Source organism: Rattus norvegicus, chromosome 2, assembly GCF_036323735.1.
Source record: "Rattus norvegicus strain BN/NHsdMcwi chromosome 2, GRCr8, whole genome shotgun sequence".
Lineage (NCBI taxonomy): Eukaryota > Metazoa > Chordata > Mammalia > Rodentia > Muridae > Rattus > Rattus norvegicus.
The window spans coordinates 116,647,477-116,668,533 of NC_086020.1; the positions used below are offsets into that span (position 1 = coordinate 116,647,477).

The following is a 21,057-nucleotide window of genomic DNA, read 5'->3' on the forward strand; positions in this document are numbered from 1 at the left end:
TTTCTCACACAACCTCAAGCTCCTACAGAATCAGAGAAAAGAACACGGCACGTGTTCCCCTTTATTTCTTTCATCTGTTCTACTAATATGTGTGGAAATCAGTTGACCTGGCCTTGTGGACTAGCCACCCCACCCTCACCAGTAATTCCTCCATCATTTGGGTACTGAACGTGGTCCTGGAGAATCATCTTTTATTCTCCTGTACCTACTGTGCATGTTTCTGTTGGTCCTTCCAAACCAGGAAGATTTGTATATGATTCTGTTTACATACACAGAACTACATATAAGAACTAGACAGCAATTTTATTTATAAAATAAGATTACACAAAAATGGTTCTGGTTAGAACATTATCTTTATTGCAAAAACAAAACAAAACCAAAAAACCAAAACTGTGTGTAATCATAAAGAAACTAGTTAACTTTTCTGAGATTCTCCAGTAGTACAATAGACAACTTAGGTTAGTTTTCTACTCACAAAAGAGAACTTAGTGACATACGTCTGTTTTCAAGAGAAACCTACTTTCTTCATGTATTCAGTTGATTATAGGAAAAAAATGGGAAACTTTTGAATTATGAAACATGAGTGCGTTAGGATACTAAGTGACTAAGTAAAAGGACACATTTCCTTGAAAAGTAAGTGGGTAACTCGGAGTTAATGCCTCGCATTGAATGTCTATTGGAAATTTTAAAACACTATTAAACTGCTATTAAGCTTATGGAATAACTGGCTGTTTGAAATGTGATCTGCTTGCTACCTGTATTTCATAAAAAAAAAAAAAAAAAAACGCAAGCAATTGCATTAGGCTACACTAATCACAGGCCAAATTTTATTTTCTTGTCTAAACCAGAATTTAATTATACAGATATGAAAAGGGAACTTAATAACACTGACTTCCAATCTCTTCTTGGCTGGGAATTTACCAAAAACATTATCTAATTTAGCAGCAGGAGATTATATTCTGTGGTTAGAATATTCGGTTAGAAATTTAATCTCTTTGTTTCCAATACAACTGAATTACTAAGTGTTTAACCAATGATGGTTTTCTTTTGGTTGGACTTTAAGAGGACGGAATTTGGAAAGAGAAGGTGTTCTCCTCCCCCCAGCTACAGCCTACTCTCTGTCTATGTGATCCTGATAGCTGCTGAACTTTCTGAAGCCCAGAACCCTCACGGTAGGGGAGTGCTGTCTGCTCTACTCCTCACAGGATGGATCTTTTGAAGGATAACAACACACAGAAATCAGAAACAGGAGAGAAGGAATGGCCAGAGTTCATGGTTCCTTTGTTGCATGGCAGATACTCAACAGAGATTATGGGTCTTCCACTGTGGAGGTGACATAATAGTTGGGTGAAACTGAGTTCCGTGAAGTCCCAACTAAACCATGACTAGAAAAGCTAGGTTGAAATGAGTTATCCAGCCAGAAGTGATGCTGTTTTATAGACAGTTTGTCTTGTCCAACTAAGGATACAGAGATAGCACACGTCACTGTAGTCGGTGGTACTACATTAATCTGCTGCAAGAAGGTGATGATGGAGATAACTCTTTGCAGGGGGACGCAGCCATTATATTTCAATGACTGGCAGTATCTTGTGACACATCCCCCACCCCACCCCAAACCCCAGGCATCCACTGCTCAGCATGAAATTCCTTGGCAGAGGCAGAAGGATTAGAAGAGTTTCCCATTTGCAGACTAGACCAGATGGATGAGGCTCACTTAGTAACAATGCAGAACACTTTGCTCTGGGCAGTGTTTATTCTGCACTTGAAAGATACTCTTCCCAGTCCCCCCCCCCCCCCCCCCCCGCCACACACACACACCATCTCCCATCCAAACTTACTCTCTGGACAATAGGGTGAGTTAATTGTTACACTTGTTCTTTCTCATTGGCACAGATCTCAACAGCCCCCCCTCCACTTTGTGCAAGGGCAACAGAAACTCTCTGAGGCACAGCCATGTGCACGGACATACTTGGACTGCCTGTCTACAATGCTCTCCTTACTAACAGGGAGTGTCTGTCCTCAAGTGTTTTTAGCTTTAGCAGCTGGGCTCCTTTTGACAGACTGAGAGAAGGGTCCACAGGGGGAGAACATTATTATCTGATTAAGGCTCTCAAGCAAATTAAAACTCTCTGGACAGGATCATCTTTCCCTCTCTTAGATCTCAGTGAACAGAAAGGAGATCATCTCTCTGGGCAATTATCAACTCTGAAAGTGCTTGTGGTTTGAGACTCCAGCAGAACTTAGTGCACACAGCATGATCGTAATGTACTTGAACAAACTCGACTTTCAGTGGCTCTTCTGTTCCACGTGACCCAATGTGGCATTTGTAAAGATGTTTCCTCCCCTCAGGTCATTTCTTCTTTGTTTGCGCACAGCCAATCTGCCTTATTCAAACCCACGCCTTGTATTAGCCAGCCCTTTCAGTAGACTAGACAACTTCTAACTGTCCATATCATGGCCACCCCGCACCAAAGGTAGGACCATTGCCTTCTGTTTCTTTTCTCTTGTAGAGACTTGAATTCCTGTAGGAGGAGGTTGTGGGGTTGGGAAGAAGACAGAGTAGGAGGCTGAAGACAGAGTCCAGCCTGTCACCTGAACGTGTGGTCTCTGAATGTGTGGAGGCTGCATTAGTTCAAACAACACCTCATCCAGGGTCAGTCAATTGCTTTTTCCTCCTAGATGTAGTCTGGCCTGGATCTGATCCAGAGAGCTGGGGAGTCAGTAAGAGCTGCCTGAGAAACTTCGCTTCTTTATTATTAAAGCAATATAATGTTAGTTTTCTAGGGCGCTGTCGTTTCACTTAAAGCCAGTATAAACTGCTTTATTAGAGATTATAACACCCCTGGGATGGAAGGCAACAGCAATTATTTATATGATAATATGAGCTGATAATTTAGGCATAATTCTTTCACATAAATGTTCTAACATTGCCACGTAAGTTTATTAGTGTGCGTGGCAGAGTATGAGTTCTACTCAGGCAGCAAAGCCTCGTATAAAACAATCTGTAATGGACTTTTTTTTTTTCCTGTATGGCAGAGTGGTATAGGAACACCATGAGGAGTGTGGAGCTCAGAGTGAGGAGCTTGTTTTCTTTCACCTTCTTGCTGTTTGTCTGCCCTGCTCTCTGTTTTCTGCTTTATGCACACAAGTTGGGATGACTGTAGCAATCATCTTAATGGAGGAGAAGGGGATTTTGTGGAGGCCGTTCAAGTTTAGGGTGGGAGAATTGACGAAAAGAGCTAAAGGGTCCATGCAGGTCCTTGCCCTGACTTTCTCCTATTCTAAATGCAAGATGAAAATAATTCCAGCTGTAAATATCAGCAAAGATCATATTATAAAATATTTTTGATATGCCATTATCAAGGCAAGAAAAATAAAAGCAGAAAACAGTAATTATGGTCATGGATCACACATGCCAGAGAGGCTAAGTGGCTTGCAGTTCGCCTCCTAATGGCCATAGGTATTTAAAAGTCAGTTTTTAAAGGCAACCTCTTATTGTCCGTCAGAAGAAAGGAGCGGGTTTGGGGACGAAGACTTTCTAGAAGCAAGGTAACAGAGACGAGATAGTCTCTGGGAGTAAAAGAAACAGCACTCGTGCACATGAAAATCAGAAGCCCATGGAGGATCCACACTGTTTCCAGACAGAGAGATGAATGGGTAAGAATAGAGGCAATGGGCATGATGAATTCTCCAGTCTTCCTCCAGACATGTTTCTTTTCCATAGTCTTTTTTTTTAATAGTCCAAGCAACATGTATCCTTCATTCTCCGAGTTGTGCCTACTAGATGTACTATTGCGAACATACTATTGAATTATTTTCCCTATACTTAACTAGGTACTATATCATCTTCCTTATGTTTGCAGCAAAATATGCCAATCTCTTCCCCCACGGTTTCTGGGTCTGTTGACAAACTTAAAATGACTCTCCTATATCTTTTTCAGTACTATGTATTTTTATGCCTTAAAATCTACTTCACATGGATTTTATTTTGGGTCCTTCAGGAGAAGGCAGTCTTTATTTTCTCCAAACATATATCTTACAATGTTCCCTTCTTCCTTCACTGATGTGAAATGTCGCATCAGTCGTGCAAGAGAGCAGCATAGCAGAGGGTATTGTCCTATCCCATGCCTTATGGTAGCATAGCAGAAGACATTGCCTTATCCTGTCTGTTCCCCTGGTCTGTATTTATCTCTCTGTTACATCATGTGTATGGTAACTTTAACTAGTAAGCTATATGGTCCAAGAAAACTCTTTCCTATATACCTACGTTAGTCTGTTTTTAAGCAGATTAGTCCATAATCAATACTGCAGAATATGCTAAGGCTGGGAAAATTTTGGGAGAAAAGCACAAGAAAGACTCTTGAAAGTTAAGGCCTGTTTTTCATGGAAGAACAGGATTCGGAGGGTTAGCTCATCTGTCTTGAGATGTCCAGGGTGTTCTGCTTGGCCTTACACTTACTCGGGTGATAGCCATTTGCTGTGTACATTATCAAGTTCCAGGCCAGTGGACATAAACTTGACCTTGCTGATCTTTGCCTTGAACAGTCTGGCTGGTAAGGAAAGATCCTCATGGGGAAAACCCTCTCATTCCAGCTATTAATGATAATGGAGATAAGACTTAAAGGCCTGCCACCATTATTAAGCACAACACAGAAGAGTCTTAGCACTTAACACAGGCTAGGCAATGTGCAGGAACCTTGGATGAGAAAATATTGAGGAATAACTAGACCTGTGCCCTGGGAGTATACAGACAAGTCTCAGAAGACACATCTCCATTTACCACTTGGCTTCCTTAGATACACATATTCCTCTAAAGAAGCAAGATGGTCTCTATAGAAAGAAATCTCCATGAGGATAATGCCATTGACAAAATGAATCCTATCTAGCATGCACATACACAAGCATATATAAGGGATAGATGGATAAATAGAAGATGGATGGGTATATGGATGGGTGGATGGATGGGTGTCTGGATGAAAGAAAGAAATATAGTGATAGGTTTAGATAGATGGATGGATGGATAGATAGATGATAGATACATAGATACATAGATAGATGATAGCTAGACCATTTAAGTTGTGTTTAGCTGTCATACATATGCACACACATGTTATGTTGCACACGCAGACATACATGTATACACACATTCATTCCTCACAGCTATACTAACAGCTGTTAGAACTTTTGCTCCATACCCACTGAGACTAAGCTTTCCATTCCACATGACTTTACAGAACCTCTGGTAATAAGAGCAGGTCCCTGAGTCTCAGGAGCCTCATGAGTAAAACATGAAGAGCCACTCAGAGGCTTCTTGTAATTTATGAGATAGTGGATGTAAGGCCTATAGCAAGGGATCTGAACATGCTCATCAGCTGACAGATACTCAGCTCACACAACTATTAAGTGGCCTTATGGCTTCTAGAGGAATTTAGCAAATTCCTGCAGGCACATATCAGAGTTAAATCTCTCTCCCCCTCCCATGTGAACACACACACACACACACACACACACACACACACACACACACACACACGTAGTGACCAGAGGATAATCTGCCATTTCCCAGGTACCACCTGTACTGATTTTTGAGGCACGCTCTCTCATTGACTTGGCACTCTTTCCAAACCAAAAAAACCAAGAACTAACAAACAATACAACCAAGGGTCCTAGGGACTCAAGCCAGGTCCTCACACTCGCAAAGCAATCACTTGCTGAATTGTCACCACACTAGCCATCAGGATTTTTCCTGAAAGCCATCTTCCAGAGCCTTAAGAAAGACTCTAAGCAAGAAGGAGGCAAGTTTATCAAAATAAGAGCTCAATTTAAAGCACTAATGCGGTGCAAATGTAAAGATACCTCACTCCAGCATCCCAGTAGCTCTCCTACTTTTCAGTCCCAAGCAGCTGAATGCCTCATTTCTAGAGCCCAAGTTTCCCATGTAGGGTCTGGGAAAAGTCATCAGATTTTGCTAATAAGTTTGAGTCTGCATGTTCCCACAACCAACACAGCAGTTTATAGCAATTGAATAAATCTGTCTCCACGCCATACCTGAACATCTCTGTGGACGGCCCTGATGTCTCAAACATGGCAGGCTAACTATATGGATATAGACCACAAACAACTCTCAGCCCAGGCCTGGGCAGAATCCTTTCATAGCTGAGAAGAGACTCTAGGAAGCCATAGGGAAGGCCTGTCCATGCCAGGGGTTCTATAACCCATGGCTAGGCCAGCCATACACACATCCATACTAATTGACCGCCTGAAGTGAGTGACGTGGCAGGGCTGTATCCATCCTGCGAGTCCCTAAAGGAAGTCATAACAGTCCAAATGGCTCATTCTGGGATGGTTGTCTATACCCCACAACCTCACCCACAACCACACACACACACACACACACACACACACACACACACACACACACACACACACACACAGCCTCCTCTGTGCCCACAACCTTATATAAACTTGCAACACCATGAGATCTGATTTTCTATCAATATTCTCACCACTCCTGTTGCAGGTGTGCTGGTGAGGGGAGCTGGCATGAGACTGAAGTGTCATCCCTGAGGCCCGAGAGGCCAAGCAGAGACTTCCATCTGGTCACTGTCACTCATCTTCCTCACCCCTCCCTTCTTTCTTCTTCCCATTCCATACAAGAGGTCACAGTGACCACTGGTCAGTTAAGAAAGAAGGGGAAGTGAATATTTTCTAGAAGAATCTGTGAAAGAAACCTGTCTGCCCATTCCCCTTTCTCTCTTTTTCATGAACAAAGTATTTTACTCATTGTCAAGGCTCAGGTTGACACTGATGTTAGGAAGGAGATGAACTTGTCAAAAATTTTAGCTCAGGCTTTAAAGCAGTTATTGTTTTCTTCATTGTATCTATACCTTCTGTAACATCACAGTTTAGATATCGTTAAATTTTCTCTAAACAGTTAAGGGAAAGTACCATCCATTATGGGCAAATAGTAGCATTCACTGAGGCCTTTCATGTGCCTGTCAGGACCTGTATGCATAGAGTAGGTGAGAAGTGTACCTAGAGCCACACAGCTTCTAGTTAGTAAACGTGCTTACCCAGAAAGTCTGACTCCAGCACTCTGAACCAGCTTATTTTCATACAATAGATATTCTGATGACTTTTGAAAGTAGAGTTATTCCAAGCATGGTGGCACATGCATTTCCAGTCCATCAGAGCTACACAGTGGGTTCCACACCAGTGGGGGCTGTCAGGTCTACATAGTGGGCTCCACGCCAGTCAGTGCTATTAAATATTTATAAATGTGGTCAGGACCACATTGCAGTAGAAACATTGAGCAGGCCTGGAGCGTCGTTTAACTTCCAAACAGGGAGATTCCTCTAGCCCCTGTTTGAAAGAAAGAAGGCAAATTTTATTTCAAAGTACTCTGTGATGTTGCATGAGTCCTGAGCCACTAAAACCACAAAGCATGAAATACTAGTGACTGGCAACAAGTTGCTTCTGAATTTTACCTGGGATTTTGTTGGGTCTATTTTTAGGGGGAGGGGTATATTTCATTTTGTTTGCTTTGTTTCAATGGCATATGCTAACATGGAGTAATTCATTTACCAAAGTCATATTCTGGTGAGTTTTCCACAAGTCCATATGTCCCTTCCTACTCGGTCCATCCTGTCGAGAAGGGTTAGAATGAAATCTGGAACCTGTCCAGTAGGATCAGGACCCTGCACCTGCTCTGTTTGCCGCCTGGTTCCATGTCTGGTAACAGGACTGATGAAATCTCTTGGCCAGATGCAGGCAGCTGGGCAACCTGTCCCCAGGCTCTGGCAAACCTTTCTGGACTGTCGGCAATTCCCCTGCTTTGTGTACATGGTTGCTGCTCTTTAAATGGAGGGCTAAGCCTCCACATGGCTGTCCAGTGAAGCTCTGCCCTCCGGTGCCTCTGACTGCAGGTTGAAAAGACAGAAACCAATTTTCCTCCGCCCTGCCAGCGTCCCATGGCAACTCTGTCTTTATCACTTTGTAGTTGGAGGTTCTACAGAAAACTGGGGGAAAGGGATTTTGCCACTTGTTTTTTTTTTTTTTTTCTGCTAAAAAATAATAGATTTACTGATTCCTGGATTCTGTTTCACCCCTATGCAATTTAAAAAAAAATAATCGATTTTGTATCTTTTCAACCAAGGCTAAAAGAATATCTGTCCTCATACACCCTATTGTCAGAAACAGACATTGTTTTCCATGGATCTGTCTTCTTTGATTTTAGTAACCACTTTTATAGAGAGCCTGAGTTGTCTTAAAGTGACAGCAGCACTATGCATGAAGTTTCTGCTACACGATATATAATCTCCCAATCTAGCTCTCCTCCTACAAAAGGCCTCAGAAGATGGAGACTTACCACATAGTTTCAGAGTGTGAGAAAGCAAAATCCTACCTAGATACAAATGTCACACAGCAGAACCTCTGCTTTGCCAGGAGAGTGGCTATGCCTGCTTCATGAGGCAGAGGCTCACCCAGGACAAAGGCGCCATTTGCTATTTATGCTCATTTTCTATTCTTTGAAGAGCTACGCATATGTGAAATGCATCAAAGTTAGGGGAATTTGACTCAAATTGCAGGAAAGACAAGTTGGACTTGTAGTTATACGAGGTCAGCACTAGTTATGGAAGTCTCGCTGATGGACTATAAGCTGCTTCCATTGAGCAAGACAGACTTCACCAAATGATAAGACTCTGTTTTAATAAATTTATTGTCTTTGGCAAGATGTTTTGTTCTATTTAAATTATTCTTGGAGTACAGTATCCGGACCATTCACATCAGCAGCCTGGCAGGGTGATGGTTTTGTGAAGTGCAGGTTTGTACTGAATTCTCATCTCTGTTCAAAAGGCTAGGAAGCAGCTGTGTTTCTCAGCTTACTCCCCGGGGCTTGTGGAGCTTACACAGGGCTTGGAGAGCCTGCCAACCATCTTTTCTTTGTGTGTGTGAGACAACTTTGCTGTAACATAGCCTTAAAAATCACCATTTATGGATTCTAAATGTTTTCACCTTCCAAGGAATTGGGCTCCGATGAGTCCATTCACCATGCAATTTCATTTTTAAAATGAAATGGAAGGCTGGAGTCCTAGCTCAGGGCTAGAGCTCTTGTCTGTATGCACAAAGACCTGGGTTCAATCCTCAGCACCAAAATAAAACAGTAAATAAATAAAATAAAATGGGTTGGATGTGGTAATTCAAATTTGTAATGCCAGCACTTAAGAGTCTAAGGCAATAGGAATGCTGTGAGTTTAAAGGCTACCTAGTGAGATCCAGGCCAGTCTAGGCTACAGAATAAAAACTTGCCTCAAAATGGAGGAGAAGGAGGGAGGGGATAACAATGGGGATGAGGGTGAAGGCATGGAGGAGTAGAAGGAGGAAGGGAAATGGAGACTCTAATATTGGGTTGGCTGTTGTGACTAAAGTCTGCTAACCATACCAAACTACTCTTGAGTTTGAGATTAATTTAAACTTGGAGAACAGAGCAATTTATTACCTGGGTACTTTTCAGTGTGAGCTATTATCCATTATATTGTACATATCCAACCTGCAGAGTCAGAAACTCTTAAAATATTTATGTACATATTTATGGGGTGTGAAATGGAAAATGATACATCTGGGAACAAGTACCAAAAAATGAAAAAAAATGCCTAATAAAACGAGCAAGCCATTGAGAAGCCCCATAGCACCCAGCTCACCTCCTCCTACAGGGACAGGAGAAGAAAGCATTTCTTACCTACAGCTCTGTGGCACAGCGTCTACATAGGAGGGAGGTCTGCTTTGGAATGGAAGACTCAGCCATGAAAGGCTGAGTCTTTTCACTGACTAAGTTACACACCTATACTTGACTGTAAGGACTTACTTCAAGCCACTGATTGAGAACCAGCTGGAAATGAATCATTCTGCTCTATAAGTTTCGATCAGTGAGAGCGCTCTCTCTCTCTTGCTTCTCATCTTGACTACGTATACCAAATGTGGCATGCCATACTTTCTGAATTGCTCTCAACCATCCTCTCTACCCATCAGTGGCCCCCGGGCGCTGTCTCTCTGGCTGTATCATAGTGCAATTCTCCAACAGCTCTCTTACCCTCCTCAGTACGCCTTCTACCTAAATTCTTAAAATGAAAACCTGCCTCTGACACCACTTTAACACTTTATAGACTATCCGTATCTATTGGATAAAGCCCAACAGTTTTAGACATGTTTTGACTATTTACTTTTAAATGGCTGAGACTAAGTCTTTTTTCTTTTAAAGCTAATCCACCATGTTCCTCACTCATCCACCAAAATTTATCCTTGAGACCAACAACTTCAAGGATACCATTCCTTTCTCCTTACCCAGAATGCCCAGCATGGTTGGCCTATAGGCAGGAGGCCACTGAGGCAAGAATTAAGTGAAGAATATTATAAGATAATGCAGAATGCAACACACCACACGGAGCAGTTCTAGTGGATCTTTATGTCTTTGCTGAGTTGGAAAGTGCACAGAGGGAGGAAAAGAGAGTACTGACATGGTCTGCCTTAGACGTTAGGACCACCTCTGGATAGTCAGAATGTTTGTGTGATGGGAAGCATGGGATGGGAACAGCCAGGGCAGAGCAAGCAAAACAATCAAGAGTTAAGTGGCAATAACTGGAGCAAAGCGTTGCCGAGGAAGCGGGGGTGGTGGTGGGAAGAGGACGGAGTGGCCAGCAGAGATGGTGAGAAGCAGATGCTGAGAGGGAAGTAGACTGATAGGAACTTGCTAGATCCTGTGAATACTCTGAAGCCAGAGGTGGCAGGGTCTGCTAATGTACTGATATGAGAAGATGCCAAGGATGATGGCAGAGTCTGGGGTAAAAGAACTGGAAAACTGAGTAGCCATTGTTTGGGTTAGAGGAAGAGGATGCTCCACGGGACACTGACAAATTCAAAGCTGGTTCCTTCCCTGAGTGTTGGATTTGAGATGCCATCTAAGAAGCTGGTAGGTGGATATATCTCTGAGTCAGGAGCTGGAGGGGGAGCTTACAACTAGAGAATTCAATTTGAGAGCTGTCAACAGGCAGGCATTATTTATGAATATAGATAGAGAAGAGAAATGTTAGCACATTATAAACCACTAAAGAGTGAAATGAATGAAGGCATGATCCTGATGGAGATTCAAATGTGAACTGTGAATAACACAAAGATCTGATCTCAGTACCATTCCAGGAATTTTATTGTTCGCTATCTTCTCTTATGGAAATGTGTTGGCACTTCTTATTTCCAAGGACACACTGTTAATAGAGTTATTTATTAGGTTAATGTAGAATAGCAAATACAATTGTCTCTTCTAATATTCAATCACTCATGTCCTCCTATTCTGTGTCTTTGTAGTAATATATTTGCAAAAGGGGAACAAAGAATCAATGCGCTAATCTGATGGAGTTGTCTAGCTTCAGATGGCTATCATAGCCAACAAGCACAGGAAAATCCCCTCACATCTTCGTACAATGACTTCCAGTTTCTAATGTGCTTCATTGCCCGCTACATCCCTTGACTTTGTGTGTCACCTCACATACCCCTAGGTTATGCACTTTAGTGCCTGATTTAAGTTTTCAGAAGCTACATTTAGAGAGGTAAATGGTTTGCTGTGGATAGAACCGAGATAGCTCAAATGTTCCCTCTACTTCTGTTTGTCACCTCTCTGAGGAGCCTGAGATCATCCTTACCTAAGTTTTTATGGCAATAAACTTTAGGGTATTTTTTCAATTTCAAAATGAAGACTAAGAAAATAAATGGTACTCATAGAATACCGTAGACAAGGTCAGCAAATCTGTGTGTGCCCCAGAGTTAAGCATCATCACCTGGATCTGAGATGCCAAAGAAATGCTCCAGAAGAGAGTAGTGTAGTGGGCGATCACGCCAACCCTGTGAATGCATCCGGATTTACCTCCTACTCAGCCAGGTCAGTCCCTCCTCAGCCCTTGCTGGCAGTGAGCTTTTACTTGGCTGGGTAGATTTGGAGACACTAACAGTCATCTTTAAGTTAAATCTTCATCCCTTAACTACCTGTAGTTTGTGAAAAAAGTTGGTGAACCTATTCACAGAACCCATGTATCCAGACTCTAATAGGCCTTTGGGAAGGGATAACACATCATAAGAACTTTAATTTTTTATCGTACATTGCATTCTAACTACAGTTTCCCCTCTCTCCGCACCTCCCAGCCTCACACTACCTCCCCTCTCCCTTAGATCCACTCTTCTTCCTTTTCCCGTCAGAAAAGAGCAGGTCTTCAGAGATATCAATTGAACTTGACATAAAATGTTGCAATCAGACTAGGTTCAAACCCTCATATCAAGACTGAATGAGGCAACTGAGTAGGAGGGAAGGGTCCCAAGAGCAGACAAAAGAGTGAGAGACAGCTCCTCTTCTACTGTTAGGAGTCTCACAAGAATACCAAGCTACACAACCATAACATACACTCAGAGGACCTAGCTCTGAGGTTGTCACTTCAGTCTCTGTGAGCCCCAATGAGCCCTGAATAATTCATTCCATGGGTCATGTTCTCCTGGTATCCTCAACCCCTCTGATTCCTACAATCTTTCTTCCTCATCTTCTGTTGAGTTCTCGAACTCCACCTAATGCTAGGCTCTGGGTTATTGAGAAAACCTTATCAATTTTATATTCATTTGCTCTTGCCCTTTGCCTACATTGCCTAGCTCAGTGATTTTCAAGCCGTGGGTCACAACCCCTTTGGGGTTGGATGACACTTTCATAGCGATTGCCTAACACCATTGTAAAATACAGATACTATGCTTCATAATAGTAGCAAACTTACAGTTATGAGGTAGCAACAAAAGTAATTTTATGGTTGGGGTCACCACAACATAAGGAACTGTACTAAAAAGTCACAGCATTAGGAATGTTGAGAACCACTTGTATCTGATCTATTCCCCCAGGAAATTATCTTTCTTCTTTCAAATGAGGAAACAAGTTCAGAATGAAGTGTGTGTGTGTGTGTGTGTGTGTGTGTGTGTGTGTGTGTGTGTGTGTGTGTAGAGAGAGAGAGAGAGAGACAGACAGACAGACACACAGAGACAGAGACAGACAGATAAAAAGAGAGAGTCTCATATATCCAGGCTGGTTTCAGTCTCACTATGTAGCTGAAGATAAACTTGTATGTCAAGCTCCCTTACTCGTACCTCACAAAGGCTGTGATTTCAGGCATACACCAGCCAGGCTGGTTTGTGTGGTGCTGGGAATGGCACCAGGGCTTTGAGCAGACATTATACCAATGGCACTACATCTACAACCCCTGAAATAATGTTTCATGTAAAAAGAAAAACCTTGAGGGGTTGAAGTATGAATTCAAGCCTGTTGAAAGCTCTAGGCCACGTTCTTCCCCAGCAGTACTACCATCTCCTCTCCTTAGCCCCACCCTGCTCTACATAAAATGGTAACAAAAAGAAGCCAAACTCTGGCCTGTTTTCCGGTCCTCTCCCTGGCAGAGTTTGACTGTTTCCTTACTGTCCTTAAAGCTTCAAACTTTCCCTGGTCTTCTCCTCCCTCTGTCCCACAGCCCTACCATAACCGCTGTGGAAATTACAAGTCCTTTCTACAGTTAGTGAAGGCCAGGATGAACCAGGTATATTAGTGACTACAGTCAAAAGAGCCTCTGTATATTTAGCAGGCAAAATGTTGGATTCTGTTTCAGACACTAGGTCTGGTACAAGTAGATTCCATATATTTGTGCTCAAATCAAAAGATGAGACTTCATAGAGAACCTTGTCTAGTTAACACACTCCTCCCTTACCTCAAACTAAGACATCACGTGGACAGCATATGGCTGAGGAAAAAGAAACTAGGGGGTGGGCTCCATCTTGAGAACTATAGATATTGCTGCCTGACACTCTCCAGTGAGTGCCTCACATCAGGGAGACTCAGAGAATAAGAGCTTGTCTCAGTCTTAAGCTGCCTGCCCTGAACAGGTCTCCTAGGAGAGCTTTAGAGTCTCCATTCGAACTGTCACTTCTTATGTCCGCAGCGGACCCCATCACTTCCTAAGTTGCTTCTCCGCCCCTTGGAAATCATTGCTTTGCCTAATCACTTGAGTTGTGGAGCCTCTCAGACTATTATGTTAATTAGGAAAAGGTACTGATGGGTATCTCAATAACTATACTATTACCCCAGTATAGTTTAGGGGAAAATGATCCACAGGCCACAGTTACTAGACAAGGGAAGCTTGTTTCTAAGTGTCAGCCTTCTCGTAACTTCCTCTCCCACACCATCTGGGCAATAGAGTTTCCGCAGGCTCCATTGAATCACCTGAAGGAAAGTTTCTATCATGATAAGATTGGCATGCAAGGCAGGAGGTGAGGACAGAGTCACATGGTTGTTTCTGCTTGCTGATTCTCTGATAGGACAGACCCGTCACCGTGTGCTGCATTCAGAAACACTGCGGGTACTGGAGTATGGCGCGTCACTAATTTCTCATAAATATCTTAAATGGGATGCTCAGGGCTCCTTTTCCTGCCACGCTCTGTGATTGACATGGTTCCAGGCAAGGTTTTTAGATGCTGGCTTTCATCTCCCCCTTTCTGACAGAGCTACACTAGTGAAACTGGGTCTGTTTATAATCCCTGCACTCCCTTTGCGTGAAAATATTAGAGGAAAAGGAATAGCAAGGAAAACAAACCATGGGGGCTGGGGACGTGACTCAGTGAAGTGCAGTGCTCGCACAGCATGCACAAAGTCACGGCTTCCACCTACAGCGACATATAAGCCAGGCCTGATGGTGCACACCTCTAATCCTACTTGGGAAGTAGAGGCTCGAGGACCAAAAGTTCAAGGTCATCCTCAGCTATATGGTGAATTCAAGGTCAAGGGAGGATTACAGGCAACTCGGTCTCAAAAAGCAAGAGAAGAGAGAGAGAGAGAGAGAGAGAGAGAGAGAGAGAGAGAGAGAGAGAGAGAGAAGAGGAGTTTGTAGCCTCAGGAAATGTGGATTGTTTTGTGAAGATAGGGCGTCCAGATTTTCTAGTAGGTATTTTGTTCACTAGCTTTCATTCGTGCATTCATCTGAGAAGGAACTCTACCTCAAGGCTACACATCAATGATGAAGCAGACACCAGTGAAGGAGACAAAAGAGAAACTTGTGGTTGCAGTGCTTGAATGATCAGGACACAGGGAGGGGAAGAGAACAACACGCAACAGTGACATCTGAGCGGTAGAGGCAGATACTGTGAGTTCAGTCTGTCAGGGTTAGAACAGGAAGTGACAGAGCCAGCGGCAACAGCCTGAGAAGCAGGAAGTACTGAGCGCATGGCCACACTCGTGTTCTGCGGTGTGGGGCCATGTTCAAGTTCAGCATGACCAGGGAAGAATGAGATCTGTTTGTCAGGTCAGCAGCCTGTACCCTCTCCCCTCAGCCAGTTAGTTGCTCCCAGTCCTGTCCACATCTTACACTTGGAGATGGGTGGACATCAGGAAGATCCTCTGAGCCCTTCTCAAGAACTCTGTCTGCTTGGTTAAAGGAAGGGCTTGAGGTTGGACTTTTCAGTGCTGAGCAGGGACGTTTAAGACTGAGCCCACAGTGCAGAGATGGGTACTTCACAGACACTGGTCCAGCACATGTGAGATCTGGTGGAGGAAAGCAGAAACGGGGCGGGTTGACCCCATCCAGAGGGGATGTAAATGTCTAAACTGATTCATCAACTTGGGGTGGGGGGTTCTATGGAGGTTTTACCATAGTTATAAAACTTTTGTTTCCAAAAATATATATATCATATATATTACATACCACATATATATCATATATCACATGTATATCATATATCATATATATATGAATCATATCATTACATCTTTAATCATCTGTCCCAGATGTCAACTCTGATTGCTTCTTCTCCTTAGTATTATGAATAGTGTTACTAGGAATGTGAATGAGTCTGCAGATCATGCTTCGAAATTTGCCTCTAATTTTTTTTAAATTAACTCAGCATTTAGAAATTTTATTTATATGATGGTGGAATATAATCCAACATATTACAGGGAATGCAATGATCAAACTATGACACTTAATAAATATCTCCATTTCTTTTCTTCCCTTTCCCCCTCATACTCCTCTCCCTCCCCCTGCTTCTATGAGGACGCTCCCACTCCCACCCACTCTAAACTCAGTGTCCTGGCACTCCCCTACGTTGGGAAAAATGAGCCTTCACAGGACCAAGGGCTTTTCCTTCTATTGGTGCTAGACAATGCCATCCTCTGCTACTTATGTGGCTAGAGCCATGGGTCCCTCGTTGGTTGGTGGTTTAGTCCCTGGGAGCTCTGGTGGGGTCTGGTTGGTGGCCTCTAATTCTTGTGGACACGTGATGATGTGAGAAATGGAACTGTGGAATCACATGGCAAATGTCTTTGGAAATTCACTGACGATAGAAAGTAAACGTTGCCCTTTAGGAAATGTACCCTTATGGAAAATAACTTTATCTATTTTATTAAACAAAGTCCTATGAAGAATTTTCTTCCTGAGAGATAGGGGGCAATGTACTGTCCTGGAGAGAACGGGAAGCTGTGGAGACTGCAGTACAGCGAGGACAGGAAGGGATAGATCAGAGAGGCAGACAGTGAGCAGTCTTGAAGATTACACCTTGCTGCTACCACCATGCTTTTGTTACCGTGGGTGATCCTGGATTCTATGAAAACAACACACAACTTCTGGAGAGCATAATCTTTGAACCAGATGTTCTTTTCGGCAACTGAATCTATAAATGGTGTAGAAAGACCACCATCTTTTAAGATGCACCTAGGGATCTCCTTTTCAGTCATGGGGTGAAAAGGGTAGAGAACAACCTCATCTCCTTTGATATACAAAAGTTACAGTAGCACCAATAAATTCTACATTATTCATTAAGAAGGCAATTTCCCTAAGTTTTACACATCAGCAGAGAGGGTCCCTATCAGAGTCTAGAAGCCTGCACTGGCATTATCAAGCAAATAGTAGGAGTCACGAAAGAACAAAGGAAACAACAGGAAAGCCATTATGCAAATATGCAGCCAATAATTGTCCACCCACTTTGAACAGCCCCAGCATAGAATAGAGTAAGTTGTTGACTGAAAGGGTTGTAGGTCAGACTGAACTCGACCCCTTGGTGTTATAAAAGCATTTAGGATAATTTTCCCTCAAGTTTCTGACAATTTTGCTATAGAAAAGGAGGGGTATAAGAAAGATAAGATGATGCTCACTCCCTCATCTCCACCCTAGCTGGTTACCAATTTAACTAGCCATCCATCTGCTCAGCAGTGATACAAAGGAACGGACTGGGAGGCCAAGTATGAGTTTAGGAGAAGTGGAAGAGCTTGCCCATCTAAAGCAGGTACAACCTGTGGATAGAAAGTAGCATGCAGCCAGAGTGACACAAGATAAAATCCAACTGTTTACTCTGGGGTGGGGACACCTGCTGTTTGCCTGAGACAAACCTGATATAATGATCCGTTTTAGTCAAATAAATCGTTAGTGAATAGAAAAAGGTGCTCTGAACAAATCTTCAAGTCCCTGGCACTCCAATCTGGACTTCCCTGGATCCCAGGCTTCTGTGAATGAAAAGAACAAAGTGTAGTGTGAAGGTGGGCAGAGTGTATTGTAGAATGAAGTGGAGTGCTACCCAGGGTGAGAGTGGACCGTGGACAAAGGGATCATCATGCCTGATCTTAATGTCTAGGCACACTGCATACTATTTCTACACTCTAGAAGCTTCTTCCAGCTAAACCAGGGATCAACAGGGCCCATTTGGATTAACTCTGATATGAGCTCTTCACTTTTTGTTTTGTTTGTTTTGTTTTTGTTTTGTTTTGTTGTGACTGGAAAGCCTCTGCTAGATAGGAACGCCATGACTTCTGGGCAGTTCAGAATGTCAAGTCTCCACTCACAGCCCATAGATAAGCTCAGATCCCATTCTTCCAATCAGTAATCCAAGTCCCAAAATTCTAGTTCCTGGTTTTGCAAGCATCTTGCCCTCAGTGACCTTCAGGCAACCAATATCTACCTATCTATCTAACACTGAGAATTCCCAAAGATTATTATTACAGCCAGGGTATGAGAATCACAACAAAGAGGGTTCAAGAAACAGAGGTCACAGAGTCTGGAAGAGGCTCCCCAAGGGAGGTGCATCTACACATACTGTGTGGAACAGGATCTAAGATCAGGGTCTCCAGGTGAACAGAAGCAATGGGATGGCAGCACACAAGAAAGCCATGTTTTGGGAAACAACAATGTGCTGGGACAATATGCTGGGAAGAGGGCTTAGCTGAGTAGGAGAAACTGAGTCTCTGAGGGTAGCAAGAGACTAACCCTTCAGAGAACACCAAAGCCAGCTATAGAATCAAAGTGCAAGCAGCTGGAGAACACGTTTGGCAAGCTTTTCTTTGAGGCTGACACAGCCATTCTGGGATGGATACTGAGGACCATCGATACAGAAGGCAAAGAAGCTGAGAGAGGTGATAGGGAATGGGTAAGGCCATTTTTCTGACCATCTTCAATGATGACATTTAAGAGGATGACTAGTTGTCTGGAATGTGGAAGCAGAAGGACTGTGTTACCAACTAAAGGAAGACAGAAAGGGGTGAGTATATTTGGGCCAGAAATGACACTGGGTCTGAGGGCACTGCTTATCAGTTCCTGGGTACAAAATAATAATCAGTTGCTTCAACTTTATCAACTAACTACCCCTTAAAGTAGGTGCTAAAGGACAGAGATACAGGTTAAGGTCCTGGTGACATTCAATAATGTCACAGAGCCTGAAGATGTGGGAATGAGTCCACAAAAGTGGGGCTTAATCCTCTGTGGAACTATATCTTGGGGTGGCGGGAATAATTTGATGAATGGGTAAAAAGAAAGCATAAAAAGAAATCCAAGTGTCCAAGAGAGAGAGAGAGTCCTTCCAGAATACCACAGAGAAGATTAGAGAGGCCCAGAAATCTGTAAGTTTAGAAACTTGGAAGACTGGGACCTCTGGGAGAGCAAAGCATTGTGGGAAAATGGTAGTAGAGATGACCTGGACAGCACCAGCACAGTGGTGACATATTTTATGCAGAGGAAAATCTATCAGAATTGAACATTTCACTGCTGATTCTCTGGCTCAAGTGCCTTAATTTTATGTTCAGGGGACACATTTTAAAATGTCATTCTATGGGAAAGCAGCCAGGAAACCTAGTCAGTGAGACAGGCATTGCCCTTACATTGGTCTAAAGAGAAGACTGCTGGCAACCCACTCTCGATGGCCTGAACTGAGAGTTCTTACATGGAGGAAAGCAGAACCAGACCAGGCCAGTAGTGACAGCAGAGGCTGTGTAGTCTGGTTGGTTCTGCTCACTTCTTTGTTTGTGGGATACCCTGTCTCTCACTGTCTGCCTGTGCTCAATGGGCTCATATCTGGGACTGAGCAGAGAGGGAGACTATTCGGCGTAAGCACTGTAGCGGGGCAGAGGATAGACTATAAAGATGACCTGCACCTGGAGTGCAGTGTGTAAGTAGCCCAGGACCATGAAGAACAAAATCAGATGTCGTTGAAGTAAACTATAAAATTCACTTCAAAATACAGAAAATCCTGCCAAGCAGGTTAACCGAGTAGCATATAATCCAGAAAATGTGCTGCAAGAGCAATTGAAGCAGGTTTATAAAGTGTGACACCCATCGGTCCTGTTGCATCTGGGACACAGCACTTCCTTGGAGTCACTGACCACCTCCACATCTTACAATCATTCCATCTTCTCTTCCACGGAGGACCCTGAGTCTTGAAGGGAGAGGTGTGATAAATATATCCCATTTATGACAGAATACTCTGAAGCCTCTCACTCTATGAGCATTGTTCAGTTTTGAATCGGTATTACCACTTACTGCAAGAAGCTTCTGGTGAGGGTTGAGCGATTGATTCTCATCTACAAGTAGAGCTGTTGTGGGTTGCCTTGGGGCTGTTTGTATTTGATGCTAATCCTGCCCCCCATCGAGGAGTTGATCACATATGATTCCATGTGTGCTAATCCTGCCCCCCATTGAGGAGTTGATCACATATGATTCCATGATCACATATGATTCCATGTGAACCTGCTCCCCAATTTTACTGAAAATAAAGGCTAGAGCCTGTGATTGGGCAGTGGAAGGAAAAGGTGGGGCTGGAAGTTTTGGAGAAGGAGAGAGAGGAAGGAAAGAGGAAGACAAGAGGGAGGATGGAGGGAGGAAGAGGTGGAAGCTGGAGCAGACCCATGTGGCCTGGAGGAGCTGCCAGTAACTAGGGATCTCGTAGTTAAGGACTAGAGTGGTGTGGTGGAAGCTCCACCCAATCAAGGGGTGCTGCTTATGAATGTTATAACTGATGGTGTGTCAGGCCTATTGGGGTTGGAGATTTACAGGTATAAATCTAGCTGATATAAATATGTCTCTATTGATTTCATTTCATGGGGCTAGAGGGGACTGGGTGAGGCCGGGAGCGCTGTCTGCAGTTTGTGGACTAGTCACTGGGGCAGATGGTGGAACATGAGCGGGTAGCTCTAGGTGTTTTCAGGAAAAACTGGTTTGGTAGGCTTAGCAAGCCAGCCTTGGGAAGCAGGGTCAGATGGCTACCCAGAGCTAGCAGGATTTATAAAATTACATGCTACATATAGCAATGCATGATTAGGAGTCATTTTATTCCTGAGTTTCTTTAGCAGAATAAAGGCAGTAAGGTTTTTCCTAGGCCCATGGTCTATGTAGTCTCCAGTTCTTTTCCACATTGGCAATGTCAGAGATGGGTTCCATGGCATGGCATGGGCCTGAAATCCAGTTAAAATGTCTCTGGTTACTACTGGAATGTTTGTGTCACCACTGCACCAGTTCATCTTCCAGGCAGGTCTCTGTTGTAGGTCACAGGATTTGTAGCTGGCTGGTATTGATGACTGATTATTTCCTTGGATATACATATGAACGTGCAGATGCTGTGACAAGACATATGATGCTTCAAAGCAGACAGAATGCTAACACTGAGATAGAAAAGCAGACACAAAGTCACACTCCTAACCAAGGAGCTGTTTGCAATTCTTCCTAAGATTCTTTCTGAGAA

At 43.3% G+C, this 21,057-nt stretch overlaps 1 protein-coding gene across 4 annotated transcripts in view; it reads left to right on the plus strand.

Moving 5' to 3' along the window:
* The window catches only part of Kcnmb2 (potassium calcium-activated channel subfamily M regulatory beta subunit 2), a 305,376-nt gene that overhangs the window by 48,966 nt on the left and 235,353 nt on the right, over positions 1 to 21,057 (plus strand). The window contains exon 1 of one of the 4 annotated variants that reach the window (XM_063281560.1): positions 1,819 to 2,474. The exons of the other annotated variants lie outside the window; for them this stretch is intronic. Within the exon in view, the coding sequence (XP_063137630.1) occupies positions 2,455 to 2,474 (20 nt within the window). The 5' untranslated portion in view covers positions 1,819 to 2,454. Of the gene's footprint in view, positions 1 to 1,818; positions 2,475 to 21,057 lie in introns of those variants that run through there. 4 annotated transcript variants of the gene reach the window in all.